This window comes from Diadema antillarum, unplaced genomic scaffold (assembly GCF_040938485.1).
Source record: "Diadema antillarum isolate AM-2024a unplaced genomic scaffold, OU_Dant_1.0 seq00002172_RagTag, whole genome shotgun sequence".
Taxonomy (NCBI): Eukaryota; Metazoa; Echinodermata; class Echinoidea; order Diadematoida; family Diadematidae; genus Diadema; species Diadema antillarum.
The window spans coordinates 103,158-123,967 of record NW_027272810.1 but is presented as its reverse complement, the minus strand read 5'-3'; the positions used below and the strand labels follow the sequence as shown (position 1 = coordinate 123,967).

The following is a 20,810-nucleotide window of genomic DNA, read 5'->3' as shown; positions in this document are numbered from 1 at the left end:
GGTTAAAATTCATAAAATCAAGAATCTCTTCTCTGGTCTCTAGATCTGTATCCAAACTGTATGGAACAGCAGCTTGGAGCACGGAACATCAAAGCCATTGCAATGATACCCATTCAACTGTCATGCTATAGAACCTACTTAATACTATAAATTTGCACAAATTACACAGCGATTCCACTCCTCTAACACCTCCCTGGACAAACAACATGACAAGATATTCAATTTTTGAGAGAGCCCCCCCCCCCCCCCCCCCCCCTCCCCCAGTAGAGTCAGGGAGACTTGGTATAATGTAGCTCTGGTACAGTGCATCAACTCTCAGCGCACCATGTACATGTGTGTGACTATGCATGGCTGAGTGTGTTGTGCATGTATGTGCGTGTGTGTGTGAGTATGTGTGTACATCCTATATCAGGAAGTCAAAAGTGGATGTTTGCTCAGTCTTGATTCTGGACTCTTGCATATCTTCATTTGAGCTGCTTAACATGTACGCATCAAATCGAGTGATGGCATGCTACCGAGAACTGCATGGAGTTAAAAACGAGTCCAAACAAAATGCTCTTTGCTAACGACAGGGGTCAAAAGTTCACAGCTGCCCACACTTGCAATTTCCGCATACTCTCACTCAAAATTCTGCGATCGTGTTGTGTTAAGCATCTCGAATCAAGATAAGCATGAAAAGAGTCCTGAATCTGAAATAGTGTTTGGCTGACTATGAATCGGTCTACTTACCGTTTTAACTTCGCCTTGTCAGTCAGGTGAAGGCTGTGGTAGTAGATGCTGAACATCGGGTCGCCCAGCTTAATGTGCAGGTCTGGCGTCCCCCTCACCACAAGAGTGTTGTGGGCACTCACGTTTCCATGCACAATCCGACGGGATTCCTGCAATGTGGATGACCGAAGCAAGGTAGAGTAAAGTTTAAGGTGCAATTACATACTTCAGATCAACAGGATGTTAGAAATTTCATAAGATTTAAACCTAAAAAAAAAAGAGACATTTGTTAAATTTTAACCCATTGACAATGGACTGACTTTGCTACAACACGCATTTCCCATAGATAACTGCCCGAGTATACTCAGGACTTGTCCTCAACAGGTTAAAGTTTTACAAATATAATAACATTTTCACTAACTTGTATTTCTAAAATTTTTTTAAAGAGTTAAATCTATAACTATGTAGTGTGTAACACATGTAACATGGACAGACAAAATTGTCATATTTTTGTCTGTCCATGTTATGTAAGTACCCCCATTACAGTGTAAGGCTAGAAATGGTATAAGACATCATGTTCAATAGACATATAGGGCTCAAAGCCTGCTATTAACTTTTCCAATTTATATTAGGCTATTTAGTCGAGAAACAACAAATTTTCAGTGAACATTCATTATTGACTTGAACGTGATTACATACAAATGTAGATGTTTGTCCAGTGTTTTACATACACTATCCCCCAAATATTCATTTTGGCAAAAATTTTTATAGATTGCTTCTTTGAAACAATTTCAAAGGCAAAGTTATCTCTCATTAAAGCACTCTAAATGATCATATTGTATTGGGGGTAATGCACACTGGAAACAGAAAGTGCCCTGACATCCCTGATATGCACCCTTTTCAAATGAAATACCCATAACTTTTCTATTTTCTATTCTTATTGTATCATTATCAATATTGTTGTTATTATTATTATAGATTATCATTATTATTATTATTATTATTATTATTATTATTATTATTATTATTATTATTATTATTATTATTATTATCATCATCATCATCACCATCATCACCATCATCACCATCATCACCATCATCACCATCATCATCATAATGATGATGATGATGTATGGGTGCTCTTGCATCGCATATAACGTACCAGGTACTCCAAGGCTCGGATGAGCTGGGTGGCTGCATGGAGCTGCTCAGTGAGGGTCATACCGCTGCCCCCGTGCTCGGTCAGGGCTCGCAGGTATCTATCAAGGGGTCCCTGGGAGGCGTACTCCATGACCATCATGTACCCCGCCCCAATGCCCTCAAACTTGATGATGTGTGAGTGCACCCACGACGACATGCGGTCCACCGACTTGCTGAATTTCTGGATGGGAAAAAAAAGAGAGAGATAGATACTATATATACTTTAGTAGACAGATTGGTGGATGGATGGATAGATGAGTAGATAGAGATAGAGATACACTGTAGATAGATGGGTGTGTGGATAGATAGGTAGAGAGAGATAGACATAGAAAGAGACAGATGGATGGGTAGATAGATAGGTAGATAGAGATAAAGGAAGATGGATGGATGGATGGATGGATGGATGGATGGACGCAGGGGCGGATCCAGGAATTCCGTAAAGAGGGGGCGCGTTTACAAAATTAAAGGGGGGGGGGGGGTGCACGTACCCCTCCCCATTTTTTCTTTTTATTTCTTTTGTTTCAACAAAAAATAAAGGGGGGGGGGCATGCGCCAGTTGCAGTCCTCCTTGGATCCGCCACTGTAGATGGATACACAGAGGTTGAAATAGAGATAGATAGATGGATGGATGGGTAGATAGGTAGATGGAGATAGAGATAGGTAGATAGAGAGAGGGAGATAGAGATAGGTAGATAGAGATATATAGATAGAGATAGACATGGAGATAGGTAGACAGAGATAGACATATCCAGATAGAGATAAAGATATATAGATAGATACAGACATAGAGACAGGTAGATAGACATACGGATAGGTAGATAGAGATAGAGATAGGTAGAAAGAGATAGAGATGGAGATAGGTAGAAAGGGATAGAGATAGAGATAGGTAGATAGAGATAGACATACAAATAGGTAGATAGAGATAGAGATAGATAGTAGAGATAGATATACATATAGGTAGACAGAGATAGAGATAGAGATGGAGATAATGATAGAGATAGGTAGATAGAGATAGATGTAGGTAGATAGAGATAGAGATACAGAGGGAGATAGGTAGATAGAGATTGTGACAGAAATAAAGAAATAGTGATAGAGATAGAGATAAAGATAGACAGAGAGATAGACAGAGAGAGAGAGATGGATGGATGGATAGATAGATAGGTAGATAGAGAAAGAGAGAAAAATGGGATTATGGGAAGACTTCAAGGGTGGTTGTGAGAGGTTAATAGTCATTTCTCTTGAGGTAGTAATCACCAGAACGGTGTTATATGACAATATAATGTACTTCATCTAAAAGTGATTCCAGTCAAGTGAGGCTCCTGTTCTCGTCAAGGTGTACTCTTAGCTCAGCACTCTGGTGCAACAATTTGGGCATCCACTGCTCTTACATTGCAAACTGGTGCTGTGTGCTTCTGCAATACAATGCTGCATAAACAAAATGTCTTGTATGGTTAACCCAAAAGCTCCAGCATAATTTTGCTGTAGACTTTATCTTTACATCCTCTTTAATTTAGCAGCTCCAGATTCAATGCATATCCCACACCATATATTAGGGAAAGACTGGATTGGATTGGACTAGATTAACAGTGCACAAATCAGAGAAAGGTAACAATTTGCAAATTTGAGAGAAAACAATAACTTTTGAGATTTCGCTAAATTGTGTTGTGTTACCTAATTTTAGGATTAGTTTTACATTAAAGTGATTTAGTCAGAGGCTTTTGATAATCCTACAACTGAAATAACAATTTACATGATCAAAGCACTTCTTCAATGAATGATGAATTCTACCATTTGAACAACCAACAATGAATGTTTAACTTAAAACAAGAATACAAAGAATCAAGCGTGAGAAATACAATGTCTGGAAATTGATGAGATGATTGAATGTGTTATTAGTTATGGTCTGCTGGTCTGTGGAAAAGTCTAGCATGGCATGCAATGAGTTAAATCATCAGCCTACATTTGAGATGGTGGCGGTCATCTCTACAAGCTTGTCTTATATGAGGGTCTCTCATTTCCAATAACAGAGTGATTTTGAACAAATAGTTCCATATACTTGCTCATTTTCTTCTTTCTTTCTTTCTCTCCTTTCAAATGTGTGCATAAAAAATTATTTTGCATTCCATTGATTTTTTGGTAATTGTATCTGGGGAAAAATATGTGATATTGGAAATAAAAATTTGATTGAAGATTTGAAGCTTTGAACCTTTTGCATGCAAGGGGAAGGAGGGGAGTGGTCAAGTTTATTAGAGACTGACCTCTTGGATGATGCTTGAGGCGTCCTGTTTCGGCCGCTTGACTGCGACCCGCTGCCTGCACGTCCTCTGGTCCACGCGCTTCTTGAGGTCGGCCGCGTAGACGCGGGTAAAGTCGCCGTCTCCCAGGTGCCGCCACTCGCTCTGCAGCGAGAGGCTGTCCTCGGGGATCCAGGGGACGCGCAGCGCCATGTCCGGTTGCGGGGGGAGCTCCTCGTTCAGGGCGGAGTTGTCAAGGAGTCGCAACGATTTGTCTGTGATGGTCCAGAAAATTTCATTTCATTTTATTTCATTTTATTTCCACATCTGATAAAAAAGCATATTGTTGTTGGGGTGACAAGACCTCGTATCTGCAAAATTTTAAATTTCCAGGATGACAAAAAAAAAACAAAACAAAACATGGCAGCCAAAACACCATTTCAAATGGGACGGCCTTTCTTTTGACATGCGATGGTGGCATCATTTTTGGGGTAGGACTGCTAGGATTTGGACAGGACAATACTTGAATGATTATCTGACCATTAATCCAAAAAAAAAGTCATTTTCACAAAAATTTTAGATACAAGGTCTTGTCACCATAGCGACAATATACAATGAACGCAAGAAGTATACGTAATAATTACATACACTGAACAAGTGTGGGAGCGATACAGCAAAAAAGTGCTATGACACTCTGACAACAGACAGAACACCCTATGAGAAAATGTAAATGAAGAAATATATGCGAGTCTTTTTATTCTGAATGTTCCTAAAACATTTTTGTCTCATTCCAGTTAAGTTTTCACTGCTCTGGTTGACTTTATTCTGTAAATTTTATCGATCAGTTTGAGCACAGAGTGGATATTTCACCCCCAGTTCACTCCAAGTTTTTGTGAGGCTCCTGGGACATTGAAAGCCAAATTCAGTGCCAGTGCAAGAAGAGTGCATGTAATAGACACATCATGCCCATGATAAGATAACAGCGCCCCTGCAATCTGCCCCGCCCCTTCTCACTCACCATTCCCCCACCCCTTCCCTTTTTTTTCAGCCTGCTCTTCATACCCTGCTGTCACACTGGGTCCCCACAATGCAGAGAAAGTCCCATGTCATGGGACTTTCCCCTCCAAAACCATGTTGTGGACACTCATCACGAGGACTTCTCCCCTCGTCCCCGTGAAGCATGTCAGCTCCAGGGACAAAATTTGGAGGAGAGCTTGGGCCGTAATTGACAGCACCTAGCTGTATTCATCAAATATTGGCATGCACCAAGTCTGGTGTCAAGTGGCAGGGGTCACCCCAAACCCGACTGCCCCACAGCTTGGGACTAGTCAAGAAAGCAATGTGGCTGGTTAGTCGTAACCTCACTGTCCCCACAATGCAGGTCTTGTACCCCATTTAGAGTTCCCCTGTCTAGGAGGACCTCTCGAGGACCGCTAGAGGACATGCCAGACAAAAATAAGCATTTTTTTATACTAACTCAGTGGAGGCTTAATAGAGAGAATCCCGTTTCGAGTCACCAGGGCCCCATTTCATAAAAGATGTTAGGATGGCAACTCTTGCTGGAATGGCATTTTCCAAAAGCAACAGCCAATCGGGAAGCTTGATTCTTGGTGTTACCTTGACAATTGCCATTGCAGCAGGAGTTGCTATCATATCAACTTTGTATGAAACGGGGCCATGGTCGTCTACAACAATGTAGCATGATGTCAGGACACGTTTCTATGGAAACCAGTGGGTGTGCCTTTCTCCTGGAAAGAGGCAGCAGTTTCTGGTGTGCACATAATGCTCTCTCAGCCACAAACATCAAAATCCACCCGAGTGTTAGCTGTGCTCATGCCGAGACCATTTAGAGACCCTTCATCAAGCGTGAGCACCGTACAACCTCTGGAGGTTGTGCTAGACTTGTGCTAGGCTGTCTAGCACAACATTCATGCCAGACTCACACCAGACTCACTCCAGACTCACTCCAGACTCACTCCAGACTCACTCCAGACTCACGCCAGACTCACACCAGACTCACTCCAGACTCACACCAGACTCACTCCAGACTCACTCCAGACTCACATCAGATTCACTCCAGACTCACTCCAGACTCACACCAGACTCACTCCAGACTCACGCCAGACTCACACCAGACTCACTCCAGACTCACTCCAGACTCACGCCAGACTCACACCAGACTCACTCCAGACTCACGCCAGACTCACACCAGACTCACTCCAGACTCACTCCAGACTAGTGCTAGATGCTTTGTGCCATGACCGTTTAGAGTCCCCTTCATCTGGGGTGAACAGAACGTTTAGAGTCCCCCGAAACCAGGCACAACCTCTGGAGGTTGTGCCTGGTTTCGGGGGACTCTAAACGGGGTATTTGGTCCAGCTAGAACACAGGGGCAGTCACTCACCCTTCGGCTCGATGGGCACAGCCTTCTTGAGTTGGCCTTCCAGACACCAGCTGTTTTCTCTCTTCCTGTAATACTCCACAAAAGAGCGCAGGCTTTTGAATTTTGGTTGCTGGTCCATCCCCACATGGTCATCTGGAGGTGGGTAAAGAAAAAGAAATGAATATAAAGAAACTTTTCTATTCTATGCTACACAACTGATGAATAATAAATTGTGCAATAAAAAGAGATAACAGTGCCAAATAACCACAGAAATGTTGGTGTCTGGGACTAAATATGCCATTATCTTAAAACTCACTGCATATTCTAAACCTCAATACCTCCTAAAACCAACACAAGATTCCTAAATAAGATTTCTGAATTTACATCAAATTGTAAAAGAGCAGATTTTCAGGTGTATTAAAGAGATCATATCATTTTCACTGCCGGTTATCAAAGTCATGGGTTCTTTATCATCGTGAATGATGGAAAAACCAGCATGTAGGATGTCAGTTTCAAGGCTTTGTTCGAGTGCACCGGACACCCTTAATTGTGCATGGACCATAAAGGAAGTTATGAAACACTATGACGACTATCAATTGTGATGGGATTATTGCTTAAACCCAAAACGTGCTACATGCAACATTGTAACTGCTGCAGCATTAACAATTCATGATTACACAATGTATGTCAAAGTATCAAAACTGCTGCTGACTGATCACTCTAATTCTGTGAGGTTTTTTTCTTTCTTTTTTCCCCCGCACTTTCACAATTTATAGCATACAATGTACCTAACCCAATCAATTATGGACACCCCCCCAACCCAAAAAAAAAAAAGATTTTAACTACAAATTGCTATCTTTTTTTAATGCCAAGAAATACTCATTGATATGCTAGAGGGTCTTTTGTTTGTTTGTTTTTTCCCGGATACAACAAAACACAAATCTGCTTAATTGAGCAGAAGTACATGCACACATCCTAAGACCAAGTGGAAAATCAACAAGTGTGACTGGCTGTGGGAATTAATGTTGCAGGGTCACATTTGATTTAAATCCATTGTTGTGTGCAATTTGCATTCACATCGCCATCAAGCTGTAGGAGGGAAAAAATGCCTGGAAAAGGAAAGAAAAATCTTCTCATTGTATAATCGTGTCTGTCTTATAAAAGGTAAACCCAAAAGCAAGTAAGAACATTTTGCCGTCAAAAGACAGCTGCCTCCCATAGAGAGTTTCTGTGAAGTAGACACCCCATTTATATCATCACCATCACCATCACAACCAGAATCTGATTATCAAATACATCTTTAATGGCAGTATTTTTTTGTTGTTGCCATAATCAACTACTATGTGCTATGAGAAAAACATTTTTGACTCTTTATGTGCCAAGTTCGCATGCCCGACGCAATTGACGGCGCGCCAACTTCGCATATCCTGCTCAAATGCATAAATCCGCCCAAACTGATCGATAAATCGCCAAACACCATAGTATGATGAAAGTGTTTCTCACAATTCCCTTCCTCTCACACCAAGCTACGTTCCCTACTGGATTTGAGTATAAATTCTATTAAATTTCTGTCACTGTTTTGTGTGCAAAAGTCATGCCTTTAAAATAATGTAGCTACTGGTCATTTGAAAGAAAAACAATCATAGATTTGTCATACAATTTACATCAAAGTAAAGCTTGGTACAATTTCTTTGCAACTTTGCTCACTACATGTCCAGCTTATCAGATATCCATAAAAGTTTCATAGATTTGAAAAAAAAAAAAAAACCCGAAGAGAATGTTTGCCAAGCATCACTACGTTGGAGTCTCATAATAATGTGGCACACAGGGGGTTTCCACCGTGGCACATAAAGAGTTACAAAAAGAAGATACTTCTATTTAATACAGTCACACAAGAAAGACACGCTCGTGCCTCCTTGTGATAAAGTCACACTCTATCTTTCTGTTATTCATAACACCAGACATGTCTGGTCATTGACACTGATGATGGTTTGCCATATAGCTTGCAGAGGGAATACTTCTGTGGTACTGGCCGATCGTTATGGCGCAACTTTTTTATCTTCTTGAAAACAAATGCACACTCGACCACAGCACAATATAAACTGTAAATCCATGTAAATGTCAATCTGGGGGGCGTTTCATCAACGAGTTCGTCGGAGTTTTCACCGACAAATTTGCTATCAGCCAATCAGACGCAAGGATTTACACTGACAGATGTTAAAAGCTAATGAAATCCTTGGTCTGATTGGCTGATAGCAAATTTGTCGGTGAAAACTCCGACGAACTCGTTGATGAAACGAAACATCTTTTTTGTTTGCTTGTTTGTTTGTTCTTGATAAGGTGAAAAGAAAGTATAAAATCATTATATCATAAAAAGTCACTTTTTACTGCAGTAAGATAAAAACTACAAAAGGACAGGCTTCTCAACAATGATGCACAGTGGTTCAATGACCGAAACATTATAGCCGCATCAGACTGTCCACGAAAATCTGCCCAGCGAAATGATAGCCTGACGTCCACTATGTTTACGTAGGCACGGATTTGCAGCGGATTTCCTGCGACAATGAAAATGTCTTATATATTACGCATGTTTCATATTTTTCTTGTATCAAAACGCAAAGGAAACACAGAACGTCCCCTCCGGGGCATTGTCAGAATCTCTCCTCTTCCTTTCAATCATGTTCTCCAGGCTGAGAAGAAACCACCGCTCTTTGGTGTCATTAAGACATTAAGACGTCAGTCGTTGTCGCTGGCAGAAATCCTCATTATAAATAGGCAGGGGCAGGTGAGGCGTATCATCGCTGGGCCTCTCAGAGAGCTATGTAACATTACACCAGCCTTATACCCTCGAGGTATACATGTTGCTTTTATTCCACGTACATTAATCCTCCATCCGTTCTTTGTTGATGCCAAAGCCATTATGAAAATTTAGCAGCCGATAGGAAATGATGAATGAATCAAGCAACACACAGGGGAGAGGGAAAACGGGGGAAAAAGAAATCACATAGAAAACAAAAAGAAATGATGAAGAATACAGTATTTACGACTGACAGAGATTGATTGGTACAGAATTGATCCCCACATACACACAGCACATTTTATTTCTTTTTAAACCATTTTGTTTAGATAAAATCTGTTATACAGGAGATTCAAGCATCCCTTTATATACACGTACAAAGTAGACACTGGGACCACTCCCTTATTCTTCTTAATACATATAAATTGCGCTTTGAAAACTTGTTTAGCACTGCCCACCAAACAAATTTTTCAAGCTTTGAAAAATCTTTACAGGTGCATGCACTTCAACATAGTTTATCTGCATCATTGCCGGTATACTAAAATGGTCATGAATGGTCATGCTCATCAAAGAAATTTTTCAAACTTTGTAAAAAATGTTTAGCACTGCCCATTCTCAGTGCTCTGAAAACTCACAATGTATAACAGCTAAGTTGAATAACCTCAAACTTTCTTGAAGTACAGTCAAGCCTGTTTATTGTGGCCACTGAAGGGAGAAAAAGTGGCTGTCAGAGACAGGTGGTCACTATAGACAAGGTCCCTAAAGGGATGGTACAGTTTTGGTTTAGATGGGGCTTGACATTTCCAACATTTTTCGATAACGATTTTGTGAGATTATGAGAAATTTCTTATGAAATATAAAAGATCATATAAATTGCAATTTTAAGAGGACTTCACAGTTTATTTGCTGAAAAAATAAGTTTTGACATGGCTGAGATATCCAAAACAAAGCAATCCTATTAAAAGGTGGGACCCACCTTTTTATTAGGATCACTATGTTTTCGGATATCTCAGCCATTTCAAAGCTGATTTCCATCAAACAAGCAATGAATTCCTCTTAGAATTGTGTATGCATTTTAACATGAAAGTGGTTCTTAAGTATGTATTGTATCATGCAAACAGTTGAAAGCTAAATTCTCACATCAACCAATACTACACCATCCCTTTAATATGGCTTTCTCTCCTTTAAGGGGGAATTATTTTAACCTGATGAGGACAAGCTGACTTTGCTCTAACATGCATTACCCATAGACACTTCCTGAGTATACATTGGACTAGTCTTCAATGGGATAAAGTAGCCATACATGACAGGTGGCCACTAAATGGCAGGTTTGACTGTACCACACATGCCCTGTTTTTCATTCCTTCAACCCTCCCTGACATGTTATTCTATCCCCATTCAATATACTGGCACTGATGCAGATACACTACGTCTAAGTGCATACGCCTGTCGTACAGCTACTGTACGGCCTATATGGCACGGCCGTACACACATTTCTTGTGCTTGAGGAAAAATGGATAGCTGGAAGTCATGGGAGTAATATTGCAATTTTCTGTGGTGTGCCTTCTCATTACAGAAACCTTACCTTCCAGAACACCTTGCCAAATTTTGCTCCAAGTTAGAACAAATCATACTATGACTTGCATTTCTGCTTTTCAGAAGTTTTGGGTGGAGTGAGTTTTGTCCAGTTGCTACACAACCTGCAACTTTGCGATATACTGAAATCTTTTATTCCTAATGAGAATGTACATGCTGTAAAATTATCACTCTTGACAGAGACTCCAACTCTCCTGTTTTCGACGGGAGATCTCCCGCCGAAAACCCATTTTTGCAAAATCTCCCGTTCTCCCGTTTGAGATTTAATTTCTCCCGCCCTGGCTCTTTGTCTCCCGTTGGAGAGGATTTCTTACATATTTCTATCGTATGTTGAAATAACAAGCCTTAGATAGCACCAGAGAGGGCATAATCGTGATATATAGTCCCCACCGCTGCGTGATCGTATTAAATACAACCAGCTACCTAACCCTATATACCCTAACCCTAACAATTAGTTAGTCCGCGGGTGCACGCGCACTGCGGTGGGGCCTATGGTGGGGACTATATCACGATTATGCTCCAGAGAGCATCTAGAACCCTGGGAATTTCGCGCTTCGCACACATCAACTTTGAGTCTCCCGTTTGCTAGGGGTTTCAGGCGGGAGAATCTCCAGATCAGAAGGTACTTTGGGTTGGAGTCTCTGTCTTGATCCTAGGCATAGTTTAAGACATTGGCAGACCCATGTGCTTCAGAAAATAGAGTGGGTCAAGTTTATCAAACATTGCATGCTGCAGGGTGCTACATAACCTCTTTTTTTTTTTCTTCTTCTTTTTTCACCCACTTGCCCAGCCAGGCAAGAGACTTTCAAACTGTTGCAGAGCACTTGCCTGAACATGAATTTTACTTGCCTGAAGAGAAAGTCCCAAAACATAAGAAAAGGATATAAAACAATGCAAGTGCCAAATTGTGTCTCGCCCATTCGCGTACAAGAAATTAATATTTTTATTCTATCTCCCAGAAGTTTATTGACCCGCCTATGACCTTTGACCTTGTGGTGACCTTCAACTCCCCAAGGGACATTTACCATCCAAGTTTGGTCACAAACAAAGGGATCAAAAGTTATGAGCCACAATCGAAATGCGCCATAAAAACGTAACATTGGGCCCTAAAAGTTTGTTGACCCCTTTCTGTGACCTTTGACTGTGTGATGACCTTCACCTCCCCAAGACACATCTACCATCCAAGTTTGGTCACAAACGGACAAAGGGATCAAAAGTTATGAGCCACAATCGAAACGCGCCCTAAAAATTTAACATTGGGCCCTTAAAGTTCGTTGACCCCTGTCTGTGACCTTTGACCTTGTGATGACCTTCACCTCCCCAAGGGACATCTACCATCCAAGTTTGGTCACAAACGGACAAAGGGATCAAAAGTTATGAGCCATAATCAAAACGCGCCATAAAAACTTATCATTGGGCCCTAAAAGTTCGTTGACCCCTGTCTGTGACTTTTGACCTTGTGGTAACCTTCAACTTCCCAAAGGACATTTACCATCTAAGTTTGGTCACAAACAGACAGATACATCATAAGTTACGAGCCATAAACGAAACGCGCCCTAAAAACGTAACATTGGGCCCTAAAGTTCATTGACCTCTGCTTGTGACCTTTGACCTTGTGGTGCCCTTCATGTTTGGTAAAATGTGTAACTTTGTATAACCACTCTTCCCTCCAAGTTTGATTGAAATTGAAATCCTCAGTAGAGAGTTATTCAAGTTTTTGTAGCGTTACGGACAGACGACGGACGGACGGACGACGGACGGACAGACACTGCAGGCGATCCCTAATAGTCTCACCACACCTCCGGTGGGCTCGACAAAAATCACTTGTAAGTCAAGGACTCGATAAAAAATAATAATTTGAATAAACAGTAGGCCTACAAATTAGCCGTGACAACACTGGCAAAGTATCGTGAAGTTTAAGATCACAAATTCTTCGGGATCTTTGGTCGTCCATTCACACTGGCAGCCAAATTTCTCGATCTTTGGATCTTTGAATCAAGAAGTTTGGGTCACTAGTAGTGCAGTTGCGCAAGACAGAAGGAGGAGTACGCCATCTGACAGCGATTGATTGTGATGTAACAATGCACACAGGTGTATCTCAATGAGGCAATGCCCTAAAACCATCGATCAATGCCGCAAACAGGTGGTGGACTGATCATGTGACAAACTTTGTGAAATTCCAGTTGCAAGCATTCAAATAATTAATATCCATTAGTTTGGGTGAGAGAAGTTTTGTGAGAAGTTTCACAGGAAGTCTGAGGTTTCAATACTTGCAAAACTTCCAGATGTTTAAGATCTTGATCTTAACCTTCTAGATCTTTTGCCAGTGTGACCACAACTATATTGATTCATGCACTTAACCCATTGAGGACGGACTGATTGTGCTACAACACACATTTACCTGCCTGAGTATACTCGGGACTCGTCCTCAACGGATTAAGAACACTGGAGTAACAAACTTGGTTCGATTGAGTGTTGATGCTTTGGGGCCTCTTCACATAAGTGTTGTAAAAGTTGCTGAAATCAAATCAAAGTGTGTTGAATCACTATTAAACAGTCACTATCTTTGGGCTATCGTATGGTTTACTTTGTGGGTTTATACAAACGTAGTAGAGGTGGGCTATAGAGGGTCAATTTTAGGTCATATTTTCAGAACATGCTCATCACACCTTAGTTTGATGACTTTTTGCCTACTGACACCATTTTTGAAAAAAAAAAAACGAAAAAAATGCAAAATCCGGGGTGCCCCAGCCGAAATCGTAAAAAATCCAAGATGTCCGCCGTTTCGGCTTTAAAAAGACATTTTTGGCCATAACTCGGCTATTTTTTGTTCTATTGTGATGGTTTTGGTGTCTAACCCCATGTTTTAAGGGTCAAGGAAATGGATTACCATGATAATTTTTGTGTAAAACCTAAGCTTCTACAAGGAAACTAACCTTTCCCCCTTATTTAGGGTTAAATTTCCTTCTCCTTTACCCCTACCCCAACCGCAATTTTTGCCTTTTTTTCCGCACTTTTTTCAAGTCATGTTAACTGCCATACTTCTAATAACAAGTTCTAGCAATCTGGTTTTTTTTTTTTCTGCTGACAATACAGCAAGAAATATACAAATAACTTACGGTATACATGTATGTGTCATGCAAATACTGGTATGTGGCTGGTGCATTCAGAGCGCATGGTAACTGTGGAACCAGTACCATATTAAATACTGTATCTGCTTTATAGTGTCCATTAACATTTTGGTCCTAAGACCTTTAACAATATAAATAAATAATAGATAATAACAAATAACTTACATTATACATGGTTTACATATGTGTCATGCACATATCGGTATCAGGAGTGTGGCTGGTGCATTCAGGATGCATGCATGGTACATTGTAACTGTGAAGCCAGTGCTTATTGACTGTACAATGTATCTGCTTTGTAGTGCTGATAAACATTTGGTATTCAGACCTGTAGTGTATATGTAAACCATGTAGAATGTACAACACTGTAAGTTGTTTGTCTTGCTGTATTGTTGCAAGAAAACACCATATTGATAGCTAAAACTTGTTATTAAGAGTATGGTAGTTAACATGACTTGAAAAAAATATGGAAAAAAGTGCAAAAAATGGCGGTTGGGGTAGGGGTAAAGGAGAAGGAATATTTATCATTATACTTAATACATTGTTAAAGGTCTTAGGACCAAAATGTTAATGGACACTATAAAGCAGATACAGTATCTAATACTGGTTCCACAGTTACCATGCATTCTGAATGCACCAGCCACATACCAGTATTTGCATGACACATACATGTATACTGTAAGTTATTTGTATATTTCTTGCTGTAATGTCAGTAGAAAAAAAAAACAGATTGCCAGAACTTGTTATTAAGATTATGGCAGTTAACATGACTTGAGAAAAATACGGAAAAAAGTGCAAAAAATGGCGGTTGGGGTAGGGGTAAAGGAGAAGGAAATTTAACACTAAATATGGGGAAAAGGTTAGTTTCATGTAAAAGCTTAGGTTTTACACTAAAATTATCATGATAATCCATTTCCTTGACCCCTAAAACATGGGGTTAGACACCAAAACCATCACAATAGAACAAAAAATAGCCGAGTTATGGCCAAAAATGTCTTTCTAAAGCTGAAAAGGCGGCCATCTTGGATTTTTAACGATTTCGGCCGGGGCACCTCGGATTTTGAATTTTTTTTCGTTTTTTTTTTCCAAAAATGGTGTCAGTAGGCAAAAAGTCATCAAACTAAGGTGTGATGAGCATGTTCTGAAAATGTCACCCTCTATAGCCCACCTCTATTTATAGGCATCAAAAAAGGTGGCTTGAAATCCTTCGCTTGCCCAATCTGGGCAAGCATTTTTTCCTCATTGTTCCAAAATGCTTTAATACCCGACTTTGATTTTCACTTGCATGGGCAGGCGGGCAAGTGCTTACCTAATTATGTTTCACCTTGCAACAGGAAGCAGCCTCTTTCTTTCTCTTTTTTTATTTTTCCTGGCATAATTTAAGTAGTACCGGTATGTCTATCATCTTAATACATGACCTGGTAAAGCTTGATATCAAATTCCTGTTCTGTAAAGAAAATAATAATCGTAGAATAAAGAAATAAATAAAAAGAAGTTGTCCGGTATCTACATGAATTCTGAATAATTTCTTTCAATATCATCTGATATTTCTACTTTTTAAATCCACAGATAACTTTTTCCTCTTTCTTTCACTGACTGATCCATTGAATTATCTCTTTGTGACCTGGTAAAGCCTGGTATAAAATGACGAGTCACTGTTTGTAAAAATAAAAAGAACAAATGGAAAGGTTACAAGTAGCCTGGTAGCTGAAATATTTTTTTCTTTCATTTCATTTACTGGTATTACTTTTTAACTGTTGATTTTTGCTGTTGCAATCAGCTGACATGTTTTGACTTGACCTAGGAAAGCTTGATGTGAACTACTCCCCCCCCCCCCCAAAAAAAAAAAAAATAAATAAAAATAAATAAATAAAGATAAATAAATAAATAAATAAAAAATAGAAAAAAGTATGTGAATAATGGTAACTGCAGCTGGTCATATTTGTTGTGCTTGTAATTATAATTTTATCTACAGATTCTTTGCCACATTTAATACTTAGCCTATATCTCAGATGTACTTTAAATACACCGTAAGCAACAATAAGCAACAGGCAAAATCAAAATCGAGGTGCAGTGGATCCAGGTATAGCGATTAAAACCAATCTTGATAGAATGAAATCATGACTCCTATAGAATTGTGAGTGAATTGATAAGGACCATCTAAAAGAAAAAAGAAAAAAAAAGGTAACTTCACAGTGGGCCAGCACATTCAAAAGCTCATGGTCATCCACTGTCTATTATTTTACTCTTTTTTTTTAAATTCTTGCAATAATTTGCCCTGCGCAGTATATGTGAAGTAACAGTGGCAAATAAAATCACTTTTTGCTTCATGATGCAACTATGGATATTCTCCTGTGTAGATAGCAGAAGCTAGATAGCAATAGCAGAAGATTGATTCCAGTGTGAATGCAGCCAATATGTTTACCGCAAACAATTTTATTAGCTACAGAAAAGAAGCCCATCTTGCTGCCGCAGCATTGTTTGAGGGGAGAGAAAACCAGTAGCAGGATATGATTACAATCCTACAGGCAGCTAAAATCTTCCATCTTCCATTTTTTTTTTTTGGTCTTTTTCTTCTTTTCTTTTTTTTTCTTTTGGCTCCATTTATTTCTTTCTGATTTTTCTGCAGGTACAAATTGTATCTTCCATCACCGTCTGACTTTATCTTCAAATTGATATATCTTGTGCTGCCTATTCTCATCGTTCCTGACCTACTTGCATTGATTACAGCCAGTGGCATGTACACTTACGTCAAAAGACCATGTGCATCTTTTTTTCATCTTTTTTTTTTTTCTTTACCACAAGAATGGAAAAACATGCGGCTTCTCTTTCATTTCACAACAGTACTGAGAGATAGAAAGAAGAGCTCATGTGGTATAGAAACACTGCGGCTACAGTTCTGGGCTATAGACAAAAAGTAAAACTTTGCTCAAGCACTAACATTTTGACAAACGATCTGAACGATACTAACAAATTAGAATTCGCGGAAACCCTTTGTACAACCCCCAACCCTTTTTACAACCCCTAACCCTATGACTTGGTCTTGTTATCTCTACCAACAGGGTAGTGAATAAAATGTAAAACTTAAACAGAATTCAGTTGAACTCGCATATTAGTTGTAGCTTGAAATAAAGTCATGCAAGCCTTGAGCATGCTTACTTTGGGTTCTGAACAACCACTTTTCAATCAAGCGTGCATACAAAATCTAAAGTATGTTTGGCACAGGTATGAAACAGTCGAAATGGCGTTTACCTAAAATGAACCCCTTGTCTGCATATATAAAGAGAATATCACACCAGCATGGTGTGCTCTACCAAATGCAAAGTCGTACAGTTTTGTTTCATGAGCTTCTATTTTTGCCAGTCCAGAGGACTCACATGTGAATAATTTGTGTTTTTATGACCCATTTCAAATATAAAATATGAATCTTTGCATTCGTGTACATCTCACCTCCAATTTCTGACACAGGCAGTTGATGCTGCTCAGATTTGGAAACGATTCAGAGTTGATTGGATTTTGAGGACAATTTAATAGCTTTCGTGAGATTTATAGGTTTGTCATAAATTTATGTCTTTGACCAATACAAGGAAGACCCCAAAAAAGTGTTCCAGATTACATCCACACGGGTGTAAAGCATCGAGACTTGTAAACACGCTGAATTTCAAATGCCATACAAAAACAAGGATCTTCTCGAATTTGACGCCCTTGACAAGTTTTAGAAGCCCCGGAGGTACTGGTGGACAGAAGACAGTTGAAAAAAAGAAAGGAAGAAGAAAAAAAGAACAGGAAAACATTTCCAGGGCGCAAACTGGAAGGTTAGAATAACGAATTAAGTATGGATGATACCCTAGGCCCCCGCGGGAGAACGCAGAGATGGCACTCGCTGGGTCCGTGGAGATTGCTTGTGTATCAGATGAGCAGAATCAATTGGATCTCGTGAGCCAACAGCGCCCGGCCAGAGATAATTTGGGTGATATCAGACACGTTTCTTCGCGCTCATCCTTTGTTTTTCTTCCATTTCTCTCACTCTTGAGGCCTTTTTTTTTTTTTGCTAGCCCGATGCAAATACGTCGGCTTTAAATGACAAAAACATCCTAACAAAGGGTTGTATAAAAAACAAAACAAAATCAGACCCCCCCAAAAAAGAAAGAAAGAAAAAATGAGCATATCGGCAAGATTTCAGCTTTCACCGTCAGCCTTTTACTGCTTTATAATATCCTGATCAAACTTTTTTCTTCCCCCTAACTTCCTGCAATTTTCTCCATCAGCTTCTCGAACAAAATTTGCACTAGTGGCACATAAACAACACTGTCAGAAGCTGTGAAATTCAGAACACCGAAGGATATATATGGCCTTGCCCACTATATTATAAGGCATAAATTTGCTTTCAGAATATTAACCTTGTGCATTATCAGTGCCTGGTGCAAAAGTAGAAAATTGTTCATCATGATGTGTCTGAGCACAGAATCCTAGAATATGGTCAAACAATGACCGGCAGTTTTGAGGAAAATCACTGAAACGGATGCAATGATTAGAATGCTAATCCGGTATTGAAAGTCACTCGAAACAAAAGATCTGCAAGCTTGAAGAATACAGACAAATGTGTCACTCCACAGAACAATGTAATTCCGTGACTGTGACTTTGAACAAGTGTGCAGTATTAAAATCCATGCTTGAGCAAGCAATTAATAAAGGGGGAAGTCCACCCAGAAAAATCAATTTGTGCAAATAGGAGCAACAACACCAACAAAATATTCTGTAATATTGTGGACAGACAGACAGATCTTCCTACTTTCCTGACATATACAGTCTGTAAAAGAAGCACCAAAACAAAAACATGTTTTGGTTAATTATTTTGAATAGCAAATACTTTCCCTGCACAGTTCAAAGTCATCATAGTTGGTTCATTACAGCACAAACTAATTAAATGCAGAGGATAATGTAATTCATGCTTCTTTCGCATGAAAGACTTGTTTGCCATGGTGTACACTGTACGTCCTCTGTGTGTCACATCTTTCTGAGACTGGAACGCAGGAGCTCTTTTTGGAAAACTTGCAACATGAGCCTTTCTGCTAGAAAAGCAGTACAGCTCCATAAATTTGTACAACTATCGAGAAACTTGCAAGCTTTACTGTGAAGTAAATCTTGTGACAACGTTGTTTGTTTGTTTTTTTTTTCTTGCAAATGGTTAGTATTCGAAGTGGGCGCAGTTAGGAGTTTGAGGAAACTATATGCAAAGTCATCGAGTTGTCAAACAAATTGGGCCTGCAAGCGAGCATGGCACCCAAAGAGTTGAAAAGGTGAAATTCTTAAAATGCCAATGGTTGCTTAAAAAGATGGTGCAGTTTTAGCGGAGATAGGAATTCAGGCTTTAACTCCTCACAAAATAATTAGAAACTTCTTACATAAAATACCGAAGAGCATACATTTCTATTAAAGAGCAATGCAAAGTTTATTCAGCGAAAATTGGTTTTGAAATGGCTGACATATCTGTACAATGTTTTACAAACGGACGCATAAAAAGTTAAAACCTGAATCCATATCACAACCAAAATGATACCATCCCTTTTAAATACAAGGTATCAAACTGAAATTCTACGAAACTTCTGTCATTCTTGATTTTTTACACTCCATCAAAGCCAACTTAAAGGGATGGTATAGTATTGGTGGAGATGAGAATTGGGCTTTTAACTTTTTTGTGAGATATCAAGAAACGAAACAAATGGCATATACAGTATCCCTTTAAGTATGCTGGAGTGTACAATTACACAATGTCATGGTACTCTTCAGGCAATGACAAAGCGCCAATAATCTCATTTAAATGGTATATTTCAAAACTGTACATTGGAAGAACAATTTTTTTTTTTTTTGCAAGCTTGATCCTTTTTCATGGATTGATTTTTTCTTTCTTTTTTTGAAAAAAAAAAATCAAGAAAACAGACGTTCCTTTTCCTGTCAACTAAAGCTTGTTTCAAATCAATCTGGCAGACTGATATCCTTGTGTGATGCTGTATAACAGGTAGTAGTAAGCCACAAAAATAGATTACATTGTACATTACATGGCGCATTATAGGATGAATTTTCTAATGGCTATTTAATACTTGGGCTGCGTTTTATCAACTTTTCCATATTTGAAATGCATTTCAATACCCACTATCAAAACACATTTGCAAACGCCTTTCGGATCATGTTTCTCGAGTTGTTGTGTTAATCAACTCTGTTCGTAGTCGACTGGGAGGCCTTGTCACTACACAGCTCCACTGTGCAGTTTGACCCCAGGAGCAGAGATGTGCAGTTGGCAGTGGTTGGCGTAGGCAGGTCTGAGCAACAGTGTATTAATGCGTTTCAACACGACTTTGTGTCTATCAACTCTAAAAAAACATGTTTCTGGCTCAAACTCGTCTGCGTTTACACTATTTTTGGCATTTCAGAAATGCGTTTCCAACCCCACAATCAAAACAGCTTTGCGTTCATCAACTGCCCATAACTCCCTGACAGTTGTTAAGAAACCTTAATTCTGCACCAGAAGTGAGTTGATAAATGAACCCAAAGAATGGCTGACATAACAGTGTATTAGACAAAACTCACACTGCTTTGGATATTAAACAAGGAATACGAATGAAATATGTTTCATATTAATATAATAATTCGCGGTGTGCTCTGTCGAAGCCAGTGATCACAGTGTATGACTGGATGACCTGATTGAAATCGTAGTCAAAGTTTGACTGCACTTTGAGCGATGATGAAACGACACACACAGACAC

General features: G+C 39.5%; 1 protein-coding gene across 1 annotated transcript in view; it reads right to left on the bottom strand.

Moving 5' to 3' along the window:
* Nucleotides 1–729: 729 nt before the first annotated feature.
* The window catches only part of LOC139714133 (tyrosine-protein kinase JAK2-like), a gene marked incomplete at its 3' end in the record, with an annotated part of 32,102 nt that continues 12,021 nt past the window's right edge, over nucleotides 730–20,810 (bottom strand). The window contains exons 4-7 of the mRNA XM_071625855.1: nucleotides 6,547–6,678; nucleotides 4,167–4,417; nucleotides 1,871–2,089; nucleotides 730–878 (exon numbers count right to left, since the gene is read on the bottom strand). Of these exons, the coding sequence (XP_071481956.1) occupies nucleotides 730–878; nucleotides 1,871–2,089; nucleotides 4,167–4,417; nucleotides 6,547–6,678 (751 nt within the window). The remainder of the gene's footprint in view (nucleotides 879–1,870; nucleotides 2,090–4,166; nucleotides 4,418–6,546; nucleotides 6,679–20,810) is intronic.